General features: G+C 54.6%; 1 protein-coding gene across 1 annotated transcript in view; it reads left to right on the forward strand.

Moving 5' to 3' along the window:
- LOC147748318 (NXPE family member 1-like) overlaps positions 1-16,384 on the forward strand; it is a 477,620-nt gene extending 461,236 nt beyond the window's left edge. The window contains exon 6 of the mRNA XM_086960166.1: positions 13,685-16,384. Coding sequence (XP_086816292.1) covers positions 13,685-14,241 — 557 coding nt within the window. The 3' untranslated portion in view covers positions 14,242-16,384. The remainder of the gene's footprint in view (positions 1-13,684) is intronic.
- The last annotated feature ends 2,040 nt before the right edge of the window (positions 16,385-18,424 follow it).

Genomic DNA, 18,424 nt, shown 5'->3' on the forward strand with positions numbered 1-18,424 from the left:
ATCAGGGGATGGGTGAAGAGGAGTATTGGGAGGGGTCTGAGGACCCTCTGACCCGAGAGTGTCAGTCTCAAGAGGACTGGACAGGTGGACTTGGGGATGCCAGTGGTCTGGACACATCTCCAGACACTGGTTTTGTCTCATCTCCTACCGTGGCTTCGGAGGAGGGGGCAACCTACAGTGTGGTGTTGATGAGGGCAGCCAAGGCAAATTCGGTTGCCGATGCACTCAATACGGTGTATACACTGTTAAGTAACAATATACAGAAAAAGACGATAGTGAACAAAATGACAGAAGTATCATAACAAAGGCTCTCATGAAGAGTAAATCTTGGAGTCTTTAATGTAGTAAACAGCCAGCCGACACGTGTTTCATCGCACTCGCGATTCCTCAGGGCTAGATGGCTGTGTTCCGATCAGGAAGGTCGCTCAGCTGGTGATAATTCCAACCCAGCCGGGCCCTTGACCGCCGATACTTCGTATAGTCTTTATTGAGAAGTCAATTAATTGCCGGTGTTTTTTCAAAGTATCAGGCTGGAGATCAACAGTGTTGTAATTCCCATATATTTCCCACGGCTAACAAGGTATTGTCCTATTGCTGCCGTAATCCTGCTGACGCCGTGTATGGCTCAGCTGTAAGTGGTGCTTCAATCTAGATACAGCATAGACGCGGAGTGTAGCGCGTCCGATCCCAGGCAGTGTTCCTGTTTGGACACGTGTCCAAACAGGAACACTGCCTGGGATCGGACGCGCTACTCGGGCGGCGCCGTCCCCGATGCCTCCCTCGCTCCTGTTCCGGCATCGGAACGGCGCCGCTGGGCGCCGCTTTCGACGCCGCTTGGGGAGTTTAGCTTCTATGAACCGGCCTCATCGTTTGACGACCCTGACTATCAGGGGATGGGTGAAGAGGAGTATTGGGAGGGGTCTGAGGACCCTCTGACCCGAGAGTGTCAGTCTCAAGAGGACTGGACAGGTGGACTTGGGGATGCCAGTGGTCTGGACACATCTCCAGACACTGGTTTTGTCTCATCTCCTACCGTGGCTTCGGAGGAGGGGGCAACCTACAGTGTGGTGTTGATGAGGGCAGCCAAGGCCTTGGGCCTTGAGCTCCCCGTCGCGGCCGTGAGGACTAACCTCCTCACTGAGGTCCTTAAACCGCAGTCATGCTCGGCCGAGCCTCTGCTGCCGTTTAATGAGGCCTTGTCCGGCATTCTTTTGGGCACTTGGTCCAGGCCCGCTACGGGTTCGCCTGTAGATAGGAACATGGCCAGATGCCACCGCCCGGCCCCGGGCGACCCATGTTTCCTGTCCACCCACCCCACCCCGAGAGCCTGGTCATCCAGGCATCCAATTCCCAGACCGCATTCACGTCGGCTCCGCCAGACAGGGAATCCAAGAGGTATGAGCAGTACGGGAAAAAGATCTTCTCTTCCCTTACTTTGGGACTGTGCCCCCACAGCCGGTCGCTCCTCCTCCACTGCTCTGCCGCCTGCCTGCCTGCCGCTGCCTGGCGCCTGCCTACCGCTGTGACTGCTGACTGACGCCACTCCACGACGCTGCCTTCTGCCTGCTGCCTCGTAGGTACCGCCTGCCGCTCTTTGCCTGCCGCTGCTGCCCCTTCCTCGCCCGCTGACCGCCGCCGCAGTCCCGGTCACTTCCCCCCCGTTCTCCCGCCGCCGCTGCCCCAGTCTCCTCCTTCCTGCTCCCGCCTCCGCCTGCAGTCCCGCCTCCCCTCCCTGCCCATTGGCCACCCCGCTCCCGCCTCCCAGCTGACCCTCCCTCCCGGCTCCTTATTTAAGGGGACCGTGGCGGACTGGTCAGTGTGACCCCCTGTGCCCCCACAGCCGGTCGCTCCTCCTCCACTGCTCTGCCGCCTGCCTGCCTGCCGCTGCCTGGCGCCTGCCTACCGCTGTGACTGCTGACTGACGCCACTCCACGACGCTACGTTCTGCCTGCTACCTGCTGCCTCGTAGGTACCGCCTGCCGCTCTTTGCCTGCCGCTGCTGCCCCTTCCTCGCCCGCTGACCGCCGCCGCTGTCCCAGTCACTCCCCCCCGTTCTCCTGCCGCCGCTGCCCCAGTCTCCTCCTTCCTGCTCCCGCCTCCGCCTGCAGTCCCGCCTCCCCTCCCTGCCCATTGGCCACCCCGCTCCCGCCTCCCAGCTGACCCTCCCTCCCGGCTCCTTATTTATGACGCCCCCTCAGCGACCGCAAAGGTAAGCCCGTCTGCGCCCGTCCGCGCCTGGACCGCGCCCAGCGCCAGACCCCCTGGCACCCGCGCCCGGCAGCCCCCCCGCAGGACCTACAACTTCGCCACACTCATCGCACTCAACACCGCCCGAGCCCCCGGATGCTACCGAGCATCCCCGCGACGCACCCATGGACCCTTCGTCTGCCGATCCTGACACTTCTCCTGCCACCGAACCTGCACTGCACCTGCCAAGACTGGAAGCAACAACCACCTCAAGTGCATCATGCTCAACACCCGCTCCATCCACCGCCACGCCGTGGAACTCTGGAACCTCCTCGACACCGCATCTCCAGACGTCGCCTTCCTCACGGAAACCTGGATGAACGCCTCCTCAGCCCCGACATCGCCATAGCCATCCCGGACGGCTACAAGATCATCAGGAGGGACCGCATCAACCAGACCGGAGGAGGCATCGCCATCGTACACAAGAGCACCATTCGCATCTCGACTGACTCCATCACATTCAGCGCCGCCGAATACCTCCACTTCCAGATCCACACCGACCCCAAGACGACCCTCAGAGGCACCCTCATCTACAGACCCCCGGGACCGCGTGCACAGTTCTGCATGACATCACGGACTTCATCAGCCCACACGCCTTCCCCTCCACCGACTACATCCTCCTCGGGGACCTCAACTTCCACCTGGAGAACAACAACGACCGCAACACCACCACCCTGCTGGACAACCTCGCCAACCTCGGACTCAAGCAGCTGGTCAACACTCCCACCCACTACGCCGGCCACACGCTCGATCCTATCTTCTCCTCCAGCAAGCACGTCTCCTTCAGTCACTCCACCGGACTCAACTGGACCGACCACTGCTGCGTCCATTTCAGCTTCGCAAAGAACACGGTCCACCACCACCCGAAGCAGGTTCCCCACAGGAACTGGAGCAAGATCACCGCCGACCAGCTCGCCATCTCCCTCAGCCAGAACCCACCCGTCAGGACAACGGACCCTAACACAGCAGCCTGCAACCTCACGCAGTGACTGACCACAAGTGCTGACGACCTCGCCCCACTGAAGGACCCACTCACCAGGCCCAGAAGCAAGAAGGCTCCCTGGTTCACCGACGAACTCAAGGACTCCAAGAAGGCCTGCCGCACCCTCGAGAAGACCTGGCTCCTCGACAAGACCACCGACAACATGACCGCCCTCAAACTCGCCACACGCAGACATCACCAGCTCATCCGCACCACAAAGAAGAAATCTCTGAAGGAACGACTGGACAAGAACGCCCATGACAGCAAGGAGCTCTTCAACATCGTCAAGGAATTCTCCAACCCCAGCACCGGCAACAACGACATCACCCCCTCACAGGACCTCTGCGACTCCCTCGCCTCGTACTTCCACCGCAAGATCTCCGACATCCACAACAGTTTCGGCGCTCAACCCTCGCACCCATCGATCGAACCTACGCACCCAGCCGCCATCCTCCAGACATGGACCGAGGTGACCCCCGAAGACACGATAAGTATGATGAACACCATCCACTCCGGATCGCCGACCGACCCGTGCCCCCACCACATCTTCAACAAAGCGGCCCCCACCATCGCACCCCATCTCTGAGACATCATCAACACCTCCTTCAACACAGCCACCTTCCCTGAGAGCTGGAAGCACGCCGAGCTCAGCGCACTACTGAAGAAACCAACAGCGGACCCGACCGACCTCAAGAACTTCCGCCCCATCTCGCTCCTTCCCTTCCTGGCCAAAGTCATCGAAAAGGTCGTCAACAAGCAACTGGCCGCCTTCCTCGAGACGAACGGATCCCTCGACCCATCGCAGTCCGGATTCAGAGCCAATCACAGCACCGAGATCGCCCTCATCGCAGCCACTGACGACATCCGAGCCCTGCTCGACAACGGTGAAACAGCGGCACTCATCCTCCTAGACCTCTCCGCTGCATTCAATACTGTTTGCCACCGTACCCTAGTCTAACGACTCAACGACACCGGCATCCAAGGGAAGGCCCTGGACTGGATCACCTCATACCTCTCCGGAAGAACACAGAGAGTACGCCTCCCGCCGTTCTGCTCGGAGGCCACCGAAGTCATCTGCGGCGTCCCGCAAGGATCATCGCTCAGCCCCACTCTCTTCAACATCTACATGAAACCACTAGCTGCCATCGCTCGCAATCACAACCTGAACATCATTTCATACGCCGATGACACTCAGCTGATCCTCTTCCTCACCAAAGACCCCGACACCGCCAAAGCGAGCCTCCACGAAGGGATGAAAGACGTCGCCGAATGGATGAACAACAGCCGCCTAAAGTTGAACACGGATAAGACAGAAGTCCTCATCCTGGGACCATCGCCCTCCGCATGGGACGACTCCTGGTGGCCCCCAGCCCTAGGCGCCGCACCCAAGCCAACAGACCACGCACGCAACTTGGGCATCATCCTGGACTCCTCCCTATCGATGACCAGACAAGTCAACGCCGTCTCCTCATCTTGCTTCCACACACTCCGCATGCTCCACAAGATCTTCCAATGGATTCCGACCGAGACAAGGAAGACGGTCACCCAGGCCCTCATCACCAGCAGACTGGACTATGGAAACACCCTCTACGCCGGAACAACAGCCAAGCTTCAGAAGAGACTCCAGCGCATCCAGAACGCCTCCGCCCGACTCATCCTGGACGTCCCCCGACGCAGCCACATCTCGAGCCACCTGAGAGACCTAAACTGGCTCCCTGTCAACAAGAGGATCACGTTCAGACTCCTCACCCACGCACACAAATCCCTCCACGACCTGGGCCCTAGGTACCTCAACGACCGCCTGACCTTCTACACGCCCACCCGCCAGCTGCGATCGGCGAACCTCACCCTCGCCGTCGTGCCTCGCATCCAGAGAGCCACCGCCGGAGGAAGATCCTTCTCCTACCTAGCGGCTAAGACATGGAACTCCCTGCCCGTCCACCTGCGGCTGACCCAGGACCACCTCGCCTTCAGGAAACAGCTCAAGACCTGGCTGTTCGAGCAGTAGCCGACCCCCCTCCCCACGCGCCTTGAGACCCTTCCGGGTGAGTAGTGCGCGATATAAATGCCATGATTGATTGATTGACTGCGGTCTTCCAACACCGCATGCCTCTTGGGCCGCTATACCCACTCTCTGTGGGATACGGTTGCGGAAGTGCTGCCAGGGTGTCCGTTGGAGGTACGGGCCAAACTCGGCCAAGCCCTTGTGGAGGGCCGGGATGCAGCCAAATATTCAATACGGTGTGGGCTGGAAACCACCGACTCACTAGGTAGAGCGATGGCAACCACAGTGGCGATTAGACGCCACGCCTGGTTGAGGTCCGCCAACTTTTCGGCCGATGTCCAAAACACACTGATGGACATGCAGTTTGATGGCCGTCGCCTTTTTGGCGACAAGGCAAACCATGCGCTTGAGCGCTTTAAGGACTCCAGGGCTAAGGCCAAGTCCTTGGGCCTATCGGCCCGCGCCAGCAAACGGGTGCCTTTCGCTCCTTTCGTGGCCAAGGAAGGGGCGCCCCTACACGTGCCGCCAGCCACGCACCGCAGACTAACATCCAGCGCGGTGGTGGCCGTGGAAATTGCCGTGGAGGCGGTCGGGGACAACGGCGAGGCCAGTCCACACCCTCCCCCGCAGCATCCGCCTCAAAACCCTCCTAGTCCGTGCTTTTCGGCCCATGTGACGCCAGTGGGGGCAGGGTTCGCCATCACCACTCTCACTGGGGCACTGTCACTTTGGACAGGTGGGTGCTGCAGATCGTCCGAAGGGGCTACTCCCTCCCCTGCGAGAAGACCCCTCAAGCCATGCCACCGCAACACCACCACGTATCGGGGGATCATTTGCGGCTTCTGAAGGAGTTTCGGCCCTCTTGGCCAAGGGGGCCTTCAAGCGCGTTCCTGGGCCAGAAGTAGGATGTGGTTGCTACTCCCACTACTTTCTGGTACCCAAGAAGGGCAAAGGGGGCCTACGCCCTATCTTGGATCTACGGAACGTCAACGGCTTCCTCTGGAAGGAGAAGTTCAAAATGCTGACTCTGGCTTAGGTCTTAGCTGCCCTAGACCCAGGAGACTGGATAGTAGCATTGGACTTGCAGGACGCTTATTTCCACATCCCCGTCCTGCCGGCCCACCGGCGCTACCTGCGGTTTATGGTAGGACATGAGCACTTTCAGTTTACCGTGCTCCCCTTCGGCCTTACCAGCGCCCCACGGGTGTTCACCAAGGTGATGGTGGTGGTCGCAGCTCATCTGCGCAGGTTAGGGGTTTCAGTCTTCCCCTACCTCGACGACTGGTTGTTGAAGGCGGGCTCGACCCAGACAGTCGTCAGCCACCTCCAGACAACGGCAGACCTCGTGCACCAGCTGGGGTTCTCCATCAATGTGCCGAAGTCACACCTGTGCCCCTCTCAGAAGCTCCTTTTCATCTGAGCGGTTCTAGACTCGGCGCAGTTTCGGGTTTACCCACCCGAACAGCGGGTTCGGGATATACAGGCTCTGATTCCAATCTTTCAGCCTTTATCCCGAGTTTCGGTCAGGTTGACGCTGAGGCTTCTGGGGCTGATGGCTTCCTGCATCCTTCTGGTGCATCACCCCTGTGGGCGGGTGCGGGCTCTGCAGTGGGACCTGAACTTTCAGTGGGCCCAGCATCAGGGCAACCTGTCCGACCATGTCCTGATCTCGGAGGGCACTGCGAGACAGCTGCAGTGGTGGCTCACGGACCGCGATTGGGTCAGCGGCAGATCCCTCTCCCTTCCCCAACCGGAGCACGTAGTTGTGACGGACGCGTCCCACCAGGGCTGGGGAGGCCACATGGGAGAGGCGGAGATCAGAGGCCTCTGGTCTCCGGCGGAGTCCCGGCTCCATATCAACCTTTTAGAGCTGCGGGCGATTCGTCTTGCACTGAAGGCATTCCTCACCTCTGTCCGGGGGACTGTAGTGCAGGTGTTCACGGACAACACCACCGGCATGTGGTACTGCAACAAACAGGGCGGGGTGGGGTCGTGGACCCTCTGCCAGGAGGCTCTACGCCTTTGGCAGTGGCTGGAAAATCAGGGTGTGAGCCTGGTGGTTCAACACCTGGCAGGTTCTCTGAAAACCAGGGCGGACGAACTCAGCCGCCGGTGCATGATGGATCACGAATGGCGTCTGAATTCGGACGTGGCGCAAGGCCTCTTTCAGCAGTGGGGAGAGCCTTGGTTAGATCTATTCGCCACCGAAGAGAACGCGCAATGTCATCAGTTCTGCTTGTTGGAGTTTCCTAGGCGGCACTCGCTCAGAGACGCTTTTCGTCACGAGTGGAGTTGCGGTCTGTTGTACGCCTTTCCGCTTTCTGCCCAGAGTGCTGAAGAAGATGAAGCGCGACCGGGCACAAGTCATCCTTGTGGCTACGGACTGGGCACGAAGGTACTGGTATCCCGAGCTATTCAGTATGTCAGTCGATCCCCCGGTTCGTCTGCCTCTTCAGGATGACTTTGTCGCAGCAGCAGGGGACGGTCCTCCACCCGAACCTGTCCAGTCTCCACCTACATGCTTGGAGATTGAGCGGCGACAGTTGAGGCCATTTGACTTGCCTCCTGAAGTCTGTAACATCATTCTGGCAGCCAGGCGTCCCTCCACAAAGTCGGTATACGCCTGCAGGTGGAACAGATTTGTGGCATGGTGCACAGCAAAGGCTGTGGATCCTCTCTCTGCCCCTCTTTCTGAGGTTCTTCTCTTCCTTCTTTCTCTTGCCCAGCAGGGCTCTGCTCCGGGCACTATCAAGGGCTACCTTTCTGCTCTTTCAGCCTTTTTGAGGCTGCCTGATCAACCTTCTTTGTTCAAGTCCCCTATTGTTAATCGATTCTTGAAAGGCATCACACATACGTTCCCTCCTGTTCCCTTTGTGATGCCTCAGTGGGACTTGAACTTGGTTCTTACTTTTCTGATGTGCGCTCCCTTCGAGCCACTTCACAACTGTCCTCTCCGCCATCTTACATTAAAGACTGCCTTCCTGGTAGCCATCACCTCTGCCAGGAGAGTGAGTGAGCTCCAGGCTCTATACTGTAAACCTCCTTTCCTTTCGGTCCATCCGGACAAGGTTATGCTGCGGACAAGGCCCTCTTTCCTGCCCAAGATAGTCACAGCCTTCCACATCGGGCAATCCATCACCTTGCCCACCTTCTTTCCGCCTCCGCATCCCTCAAGAGGAAGAGAGGCTCCACCGTCTGGACCCAAAACGTGCGCTCTCTTTCTATCTGGATCGCACACGCCAGTTCCGGTGGATGACTAACTCTTTGTTGGTTACGTGGGCGCTAAGATGGGAAAAGCGGTACACAAGCGGACCATCTCACGGTGGATCATATTGTGTATCCAGGCGTGCTACTCCTTGGCTAAGAAGGAACCCCCTGTTGGGCTGAGGGCTCATTCCACTCGAGCCACGGCTACTACTACTGCCTTGGGCCGAGGAGTGCCCTTGCAGGACATTTGCCAGGCAGCTACGTGGGCCTCCCTGCACACTTTTGCAAGACATTATTGCCTGGACAGCCAAGTCCGGAGGGATGGCTTCTTTGGCCGTTCCGTCCTCCAGGACTTTCTGGTGTGATTATTGGTTCGCAGACCCACCACCGGGGTTGGTATTGCTAGGGTATCTATTCTAAGGTAAGGAATCTATCACTAACGTGTCTCTTTCAGAGCACAAGTTACTACTTGTGTAACGATATATCTGTAAGAGACATTAGTTAGTGATAAATTCCTTACCGACCCACCCATCCTCCCCATTCTGCGAACCGATATCTAGGGTTAAGGTCACCCCTTTCAGGGCCCTAGTTTCAAGGCACCAGTGTTGGTTTTTGGCATAGCTCTGCGTTTCTGGCGCGGAAAAGCTGTGTCTAAGAACTGACGTCCGCACGCGGAGGTGGCGTCTAAGTACTCCGACGTCATCACGGCGCCCACGACGGACGCGGAGCCGCAGACAACTCCTACCGACGCGCAAGGGTACTGCTACGCAAAAAATTCCGGATCCAGTCTGACGCCTGGGGATATTTCTAAGGTAAGGAATCTATCACTAACTAATGTCTCTTACAGATATATCGTTACACAAGTAGTAACTTGTGCATTTGTGAGAATGGGGTCACAAATTTACTATGATGGTTATCTAAATGTATCTGCTAATAAATGCATATCCAGTTATTGGGAGGATAAATGTTTGAGAACATTGAAGCCCTGTTATTTCTCTTTCAGTCAGGCAGAACTCAGCCGCGGCCTGTGCAGGGTAAGGGCGGAGGGGCCGGGTTGGGGGGTATTCAACAGACTTTATGCAGGGAAATTAAAGAAATAATAGTTTCCCTCCTGGTCGTATGTCAAAATTCCCCCCCACCCCCCAACCCGGCACCACCAATCTTACCTGCATGGTCTGTGGCTGGCAGAACCTAATTTCATCTTAACCATAGAGAGGCGATTATTGATGCAAACGGAAACAGGACAAACAAGCATTGGAAATGCAATAGGTCTCGCACCATTAGAGTTAGTGCTTTTAGAATTGTTTATGGGTTTTTTTTTGTAAATGTTTAGCATTTTTGTTTCCTGTAGCCAATGCTAAAGTATTACAAATAAAAAAAGCCATAAACATTTCTAAAAGCTCTAACTGAAATGGTCTGAGAACTATTGCACTGTGTGAGGGTGAGTGAGGGTGAGGGTGAGTGAGGGTGAGGGTGAGTGAGGGTGAGGGTGAGTGAGGGTGAGGGGTTGAGGGTGAGTGAGGGTGGGTGAGGGGTTGAGGTTGAGGGTGAGGTGTTGAGGGTGAGTGAGGGTGAGGGGTTTTGGGAGGGTGAGGGGGAGTAGTTGAGGCTGAGTGAGGGTGAGTGAGAGTGAGGGTGAGTGAGGGGTTGAGGGTGAGGGGTTGAGAGTGAGTGAGGGTGAGGGGTTGAGGGTGAGTGAGGATGAGTGAGAGTGAGGGTGAGTGAGGGGTTGAGGGTGAGGGGTTGAGGGTGAGTGAGGGTTTGAGGGTGAGGGGTTGAGGGTGAGTGAGGGTGAGGGGTTGAGGGGGAGGGGGGGAGGGGTTGAGGGTGAGTGAGGGTGAGGGGTTGAGGGTGAGGGGTTGAGGGTGAGGGTTTGAGGGTGAGGGGTTGAGGGTGAGGGGTTGAGGGTGAGTGAGTGAGGGTGAGGGGTTGAGGGTGAGTGAGGGTGAGGGGTTGAGGGTGAGTGAGGTTGAGGGTGGTTGAGTGAGGATGAGTGAGAGTGAGGGTGAGTGAGGGGTTGAGGGTGAGGGGTTGAGGGTGAGTGAGTGAGGGTGAGGGGTTGAGGGTGAGTGAGGGTGAGTGAGGGTGAGGGGTTGAGGGTGAGTGAGGATGAGTGAGAGTGAGGGTGAGTGAGGGGTTGAGGGTGAGGGGTTGAGGGTGAGTGAGGGTGAGGGGTTGAGGGTGAGTGAGGGGTTGAGGGTGAGTGAGGATGAGTGAGAGTGAGGGTGAGTGAGGGGTTGAGGGTGAGTGAGGGGTTGAGGGTGAGTGATGGTCAGGGTGAGTGAGGGTGAGGGTGGTTGAGGGTGAGTTTGAGGGGTTGAGGGTGAGTGAGGGTGAGGGTGAGGGGTTGAGGGTGAGTGAGGGGTTGAGGGTGAGGGGTTGAGGGTGAGGGGTTGAGGGTGAGTGAGGGGTTGAGGGTGAGTGAGGGTGAGGGGTTGAGGGTGAGTGAGGGGTTGAGGGTGAGGGAGGGTGAGGGGTTGAGGGTGAGGGGTTGAGGGTGAGGGGTTGAGGGTGAGTGAGGGGTTGAGGGTGAGTGAGGGTGAGGGGTTGAGGGGGAGGGGTTGAGGGTGAGTGAGGGGTTGAGGGTGAGTGAGGGTGAGGGCGAGTGAGGGTGAGGGCGAGTGAGGTTGAGGGTGAGGGGTTGAGGGTGAGGGGTTGAGGGTGAGGGGTTGAGGGTGAGTGAGTGACGGTGAGTGAGGGTGAGGGGTTGAGGGGGAGGGGTTGAGGGTGAGTGAGGGGTTGAGGGTGAGTGAGGGTGAGGGGTTGAGGGTGAGTGAGGGTGAGGGGTTGAGGGTGAGTGAGGGGTTGAGGGTGAGTGAGGGTGAGGCTGAGGGGTTGAGGGTGAGTGAGAGTGAGTGTTGTGAGAGAGGGGTGATGAGGCCTGGTTGTTGTGAGAGAGGGGTGATGAGTCCTGGTTGTTTTGAGGTACAGCTGATGAGGCCTGGTTGTTGTGAAGTATCTGACTTTCTTGTGAAGACAAGTGCGTCATAAGCTTAAACGAGAGCCTTGCATTCTCTGTTCCCGATCCTTGCACCCATGCATGGCTCGGGTCTCAGGGCAGCTACCAGGAGTTCTAACAGCTCTCATCAGGTTTCTACAGCTAGTTCCCCGGTTTTGTGGGCTGGGCATGAATAGTGGGCAAGAAACAGCTAATTATAGAAGGGCCGCTTTTGAATGAATTAATTAATAAACCTTTACACCGCAGATATTCAAAGGTCAAGCCACTGATGAGTTGTGATGTTTTGTTTTGTAAGAGGTGTTAAGCTGACTTGCAGGCGCCGGAGAGAATTCACACGGCAATTTGCCCGCCTCCGTTTAAGTTGCAGCCTGTTTATGAGCTCAGCAGCAAGGTTTTGGTTGGTTAATCACAGGAACCCTCAAGAGGTGTAGAATTAAATGTTAAACCTGAGGTAGGATGGGGCCTTCCCACGGCTGCATTTATCCACAGTCCGGCTTCCAGGAAGAGGTGAGGTGAGTGGCACACGTCTGTCTCGTACCCGGGGAGATGCAGCTTTTCCTTGGGTTGGTGAGCCTGCGGGGGCTCTCGTAAGTCAGGCTGCCCTGTTTGCCTCTGGAGAAAGACAAGCCCTAGCTCGTCTGCAGCGAAAGTGGGGGTGCTGGCTTGTGGCCATGACAGACGGTACACTGAAAGGCAGAGTGGAGGGCGGCCTCTGAATTCCAGCATGCCCTGACGTGTCGGCGGGGACAGAAGTGTATGCAGCCCCTCCTCCCCCCACGCTCAAGGCTGGCAGCCTGAAGGAAGAGACAGCTGGAGCGGTGGGTTATGTGAGGAATCTTTCACTCGAGTGTGCCGGGTCAGAGGCCTACCGCTAGGGTCAGTGAGCAGAGCCTTGTGTAATGTGTGCACCTGCAAACAAACCAGGACAAGCACAAGCGCTAATACACACAGCCCTGTACACACGAGTAACGGCTTGAGGAGGTGAGGGAAGGGCTAAAGGCAACAATGTCACCGGGTGAAAAAAAAGTGTAAGAGAAAGCAGGGTAACCTGACCCAGGAGGGGGGAGGAGGGAGGAGAAATGCGTCTCGGCCGGAGCAGGGGGCGGAGCAGGGAGAGCGGGCTTAGAAATGTACTTCACACGGCCGGCCGGTCGTGAAACTGAAAGCATGGCCGGCCGGCCGTGAAAGCCTTTGATGCCGCAGGGGGTGGAGCGGCACCAGCTGGGAGAGTAGGCAAGGCAGGCGGCTGGGGGAATGTGCACGCGCTTTTAAGCTCAATGCGCATGCGCATTGAGCTTAAATTTCTCGTGCACTGCAAGGAATCGCCACGATTCCTTGCAAGTTGGATAAAGAGTGGATAAGCCACCATAGTCTCGCTTGCTCGATGCGCATGCGCATCGACAGGCGAGACCTAAAAATTGGGGTCGCCGACAGATTAGGCAAACCATCCACATGTGATCTCAAGTACCTGATGTGAAATTCAAGGAACAGGTTAGACTTTAATATCTGCTGGATGAATAGTTGTTAAAGCACCAGAAATAATTCTGTAGATCTGAGAATTAGCTAGAAAACACTTTTTAGGATACATTGGTCACCACAAAAATAGAGAAATTGACTGCTGGTGACTGACTTTTGCTGGCATAGCAAACACATAGTGGTAATTTAAAAACAAACATTTTGGCGACATATTCATTAGTACCCAAGTGTACATGCAAGAATTCAGATGGTTTGAATAACGAAAATTAAACTCAACACATGCCTTGTAAGAGCAGGGTACACCTGCAGCCTAATGCACTTTGGAGACGGTCACATCTTTTTATAGAAGTGTGGTGCAGCAGCAGAGAAAGTACAAAGACCAGCAAGTGCTGAAAGCAATATTGGTTGTTTGGTTATAACAGATGGAATACGTGGCAAGTTTATAAACTGTTTTTAGTGAGTTGAGAAAAATATGAACATTTTTAAACAATATGGTCCAAGCTGGTTGAGATGCATGGTTCTAATTAGGAATAGCGAGGCTTTGATTGGGTGGTATTTTGTGTACATCAATAGCCTTTTTACCTAATCTACATTTCCTAACCATTTTTCTGTGGCTTTTTGTCATCTTTATAACTCTTACTAAAGAGGCACATACATTACTATCTGCATTTTATATATGGCTCTATCTTTTGATGTCTTGACCCACGTTATGTAATTTCTGTGTACTGTAAATTAAGTATAGATACTAAAATAAATGTTTTAAGTATGCTACTAATAAATATATTTGATTTTTAATTTCCTCCAACAGCATTGAAGTTTTTTAACCTGCATGGAATCGGAATTCACCAGAAAAAGATGGCAGTGGATATTGACAGAAACCTACAAATTATTTGGAGTAGACATGGGCACCCATATGTGACCTATTACATGTACCGAGTCAAAGGCGAGGCGTATCTCCCCCGACAGATTGACCGCATACCTGGGGGCCCGTACACCATTGTAGTCATCTCCCTAGGCCAGCACTTTAGACTTTTTCCTATTGAGGTTTTCCTCAGGCGGGTGGTCAATATTCGCAAGGCCATTGAACGTCTTCACATTAGGAGCCCAACCACAAAAGTCATCATTAAATCTGAAAATACTAGAGAAGTGCACCCTGACATTGAACGATTTAGTGATTTCCATGGTTACATACAATACCTCGCAGTGAATGAAATTTTTCAAGATCTGAACGTTGCCATGATTGACGCCTGGGACATGACCACAGCGCTGGCCACAGACAATGCACACCCACCGGAAAATATCATTGCAAATCAGATTTACATGTTTTTGACTTTTATCTGTCAGAATAGATCACTTACGGAATAAAGTAGCTTGAAAATGTTTTAAAACTACATGAAATGCTATGGGAAAGGCAATAATTTAGTACCTGCGGAGCACAGCAGAGACTTTCAGACTTTGGACATTATTAATGCAGGTATAGTGCCCTTCCTGATAAAGCATTGTGTTTTTTCAGGGTTAAAGATGATTTCTGCAGCTCTTTCAAGGTTGCTGGCCTTAGGAGCTAAGTTTGATATGGTGCTCATAATGTAGGATTTTTTAGATCTTTTCAGTGGAGGATGATGTGTGATGGTGTGAGGCATGACTTCCTTGTGTGTGATGAGGCAAGGCAGAGGATAGTGCATGATGTGGTGAGGCAATCTTTAGGGTCATATTTGCTGAAGTAAGGGATGAAATGATGTACAAAGATGGGAAACATTTCATGGTGTTTGTTAAGGTAAGAGATGGAATGAGGTGCGGGTTGAGATGTTGTACAATTATGTGTCATCAGAAGATAGGTTATTAGATAAGTTATGACATCATCTTTGATTAAATACAGGATAATGGTGAGTGGAGCCATGAATAATATGTAATGAAGTAAAGCATGGGGCGATATGTGATGAGGAGATACCTGGAATTAATTTGATATTGTGAAGTGTGGGATGATACCTGACCAAATAAAGCATTGCTTGATGTTTTATAAGATGAGGTATCGTAGGATGTATGATGATGTAGGACATGATGTCTAGAGCTGGAGAAGTGGTGGGCTCATTATGACACCGAAAAAGGAGATGGATGGAAAGCATTGTTGTGGCTCTGTAAACTTCCAGTCAGGCCGACGTTCTGAGACACACTTTGGTGTGATCTCAGCATGAGTTGATGGTGACCCTCCAGACTCATTGCTTCACTGATTGAGAGACTTGGAGGTGATGTGGGATGTATCAGAGCTTACTGTGTACCAGGCCTGCCTAAGTCTCATGGTGTGAGTACAGCAGTGAGTAATTTTTAGAGAGTCAGGACTGTGTTCTCGTCAAGATGGGTGGAGGATGAGACCCAGTGGCTGGTGCGTAGTGGTCCCCTTGACATTCAGCACCCCCATGCTGTGACCTGAGGGGCACTGCCTACGAGCAGTCATGCTAGGTGATTGATTTGGGGCCTTGGAAGATCCACACTGCACAAGATGGCTCCCTTATACAACCCTAATTTAGCAAACCACATGGCAGCTTCTGTGGCTGTCGCATGATGGCGACAAAGTATAGGGAAAATATAGCTTTCCTTACTTTGTGAGGTAATGCAGAATGAATGAACCAGAAAGAAGCTCCAGAAATGATGCAGAAATGATAACGCGCAAAATTGAGGGGAAGCTGTAGGGCCTGTCTAGTCATGCCCTACGGGCCAAGAAGAGAAGGTGGCAGGGGTGCTGGCCATGGAAGGGTAATGGTGATACTTCACTCACCAGACCTAAGAGAGAAAGTTCTGTGGGTGGCAGCCTACTATTCTTTACAGATTTATGCTGTAGTGCTTTAGCCAGTAAGAGAGAACTGATGGCTAATCAAAGAGAGTTTGTACCACTGGGGCTAAAGGCATCAGTTGGCTACCCTCTGAGGCTGACAGCCGAAGATTGGGGGTAGAATATTGCTTTTCTTAGAGGTGGATTTTTCATAATCATTTGTGCATTCCCTTCGGTCTGACAATGGGTGACTCTTGAGAACACATGGTTGGATGCTATTGACCCAAAGCAAGGTGGAGAGTGGTGTAGTCCTGATTAGACCCAGCCCATGAGTGTAGCGTTTCCGGAAGGTGGAAGGTACATAGTTAATGCATGATAGTATTTCTGAGGTGGGATTTCTTTTGACTTTCTTCTGTCCACTTCTTCCTACCCAAATCCTTTAAGTAGCTGAGAAACAATCAGTGACTGATGGTCTGTGAGGAGAATATACCTGATATGTATAAGTGCATTGACCAATGTTTAGTTCTTACTGTGCTAGCTCGAGAACGGATTTGTACTTGTTTTTATTGTTCCAACCCCTCCCCCCCCAGCCATTGGGGCGTATTTGTCATTTTTAAGTAATTTTAATGTAATAAAAATAAATGGAATACATGTTCTTTATTTACTATAGATTAAGGTTAAAGTTATGGTTAATATGACTACTATGTGGCTTCGCATCACAAGCCCATGCTATGTAAATCAATAAAAATATTTTAAAGCTAGGAAACCTTAGCTATTTTCTTTTTCTGTTTTTTTTTAAAGTAAAATAACTAATCTGAAAGAAACAGGTTAGTTTTAGATTCCTTACCTAGAATATCCCCAGGCGTCAGACTGGAGTCGGAAAGTTTTGCGTACCCCCTGGGTGTCGGTAGGCGTCGTTTGCGGCTCCGCGTCCGTCGTTGGCGCCGGGATGACGTTGTCAGAGTACTTAGAGGACGCCCTCGCGCGCTGACGTCAGTTCTTCTTTTTTCCGCGCAGATCCGGAAAAAGCAGTACTCCTTGGTCACTTTTTGACTAACTTTTTCGATCCTTTTTCGGTCCTTTTTCAAGTCGGTAGACTCTCGGTGCCGGTAGGGATGCCCGGGTTCAAGCCCTGTGCTGACTGTAACCGTCTGATGTCGGTTACTGACCCCCATCGTCTGTGCCTGTATTGCCTTGGGGCCGACGACGACGGCAAGTCGTGCCCCGACTGCCGGGCCTTGACATCGAAGGCTAGGTGGGAGCGGCCCTATAAGCCCCTCAAGCTCCGGCAGTCGGCCCGTGCCGTTCACGGTCCAGGTCGAGGAGGAGGTCGAAGGACCGGTCGCGGGGCCACAGTTATCGCAGCTCGGTGAGTTGACACCATTCGTCGGGCTCCAAGTCCTCAGGTGAGAGGCACAAGAAGTCGAAGAGACAACATCGCTCTTCCGACTCTCCCCGACGCTCACACGATGCGGCCCGGGTTCGGGCGACACCGCCCACGCGGCTCCGCCGGAGCCGCAGGCGCTGCTGCCAACCCCACACCCGCCGGTCCCTGGGCTGAATGCGACGCCGGAGGAGATCGATGACTTACTCATGGCCGTGAGGTTGCTCTCTCCTCCGTCGGGTCCAGCCGTGGCACCCCAGGGGGCCCGCGGCCCCGACTGGGAGCCCAAGCGGGCCGGGTTCTTCGGCCCCGGCGCTGTCTGGTGCTTCGGCCCCGGCGCCGTCAACGACTCCGGTCCAGACGCCGCAGGGGCCCACCGGATCCGGGTCGCCGCTGGTCAACCTTACTACCCCTCCGCCGGTGTCGCCCCCAACGACGTCTTCCCTGGTCCCTTCCTCGGTCCAGATCCAGCGTCGGACCGGCGTCGCTCGACGCCGCATTCACCGCCAAGAGAAGAGCAATTCTTCTATGATCCGGCCCCATCCTTTGCACCTGACTATCAGGAGATGGGAGACGAGGAGGATTGGGAGGGGTCTGAGGACCCTCTGGCACGAGAGTGCCAGACGTATCGGGACTGGGCAGTGGATCTAGGGGAGGCCAGGGGTTTGGACACTTCGCCCGACACTGGCTTTGTCTCCCCTCCTACCGTAGCTATGGAGGAGGGGGCTGTTTACAGCGTGGTGCTGACGAGGGCGGCCAAGGCCTTGGGTCTTGAGCTCCCTGTCGCGGCCGTGAGGACTAACGTCCTCACCAAGGTCCTTAAACTGCAGGCAAGCTCTTCGGAGCCTCTACTGCCGATTAATGAGGTCCTTACTGACGTTTTGTTGAGCACTTGGTCCAGGCCCGCTACAGGTCCTCCTATAGATCGGAACGTGGCAAGGCGCCACTGCCCGGCTCCAGGCGACCCTAGCTTCCTGTCCACCCACCCCACCCCGAGAGCCTGGTTATCCAGGCCTGTAACTCCCAGACCACATTCCCGACTGCTTCACCTGATCCGGAATCCAAAAGGTATGAGCAGTTAGGTAAGAAGCGGTTCTCCGGACTTAGTTTGGGGTTGTGGTCGGTCAACACTGCTTGCCTTTTGAGCCGTTATACCCACTCTCTGTGAGACACTGTCGCGGATGTGCTGCCAGCTTGCCCGGAGGAGGCCGGGTCAAGCTCGCTCAAGCCCTTGCGGAAAGGCGGGATGCGGCACGGTACTGTATCCGATGCGGACTGGACACCACGGACTCACTGGGCAGGGCAATTTCCACGACGGTGGCGGTTCACCACTACATCTAGCTGAGATCCGCCAACTTTTCGGCTGATGTCCAGAATTCCCTCATGGACATGCCGTT

Source organism: Lissotriton vulgaris, chromosome 1_1, assembly GCF_964263255.1.
Source record: "Lissotriton vulgaris chromosome 1_1, aLisVul1.2, whole genome shotgun sequence".
Classification (NCBI taxonomy): domain Eukaryota; kingdom Metazoa; phylum Chordata; class Amphibia; order Caudata; family Salamandridae; genus Lissotriton; species Lissotriton vulgaris.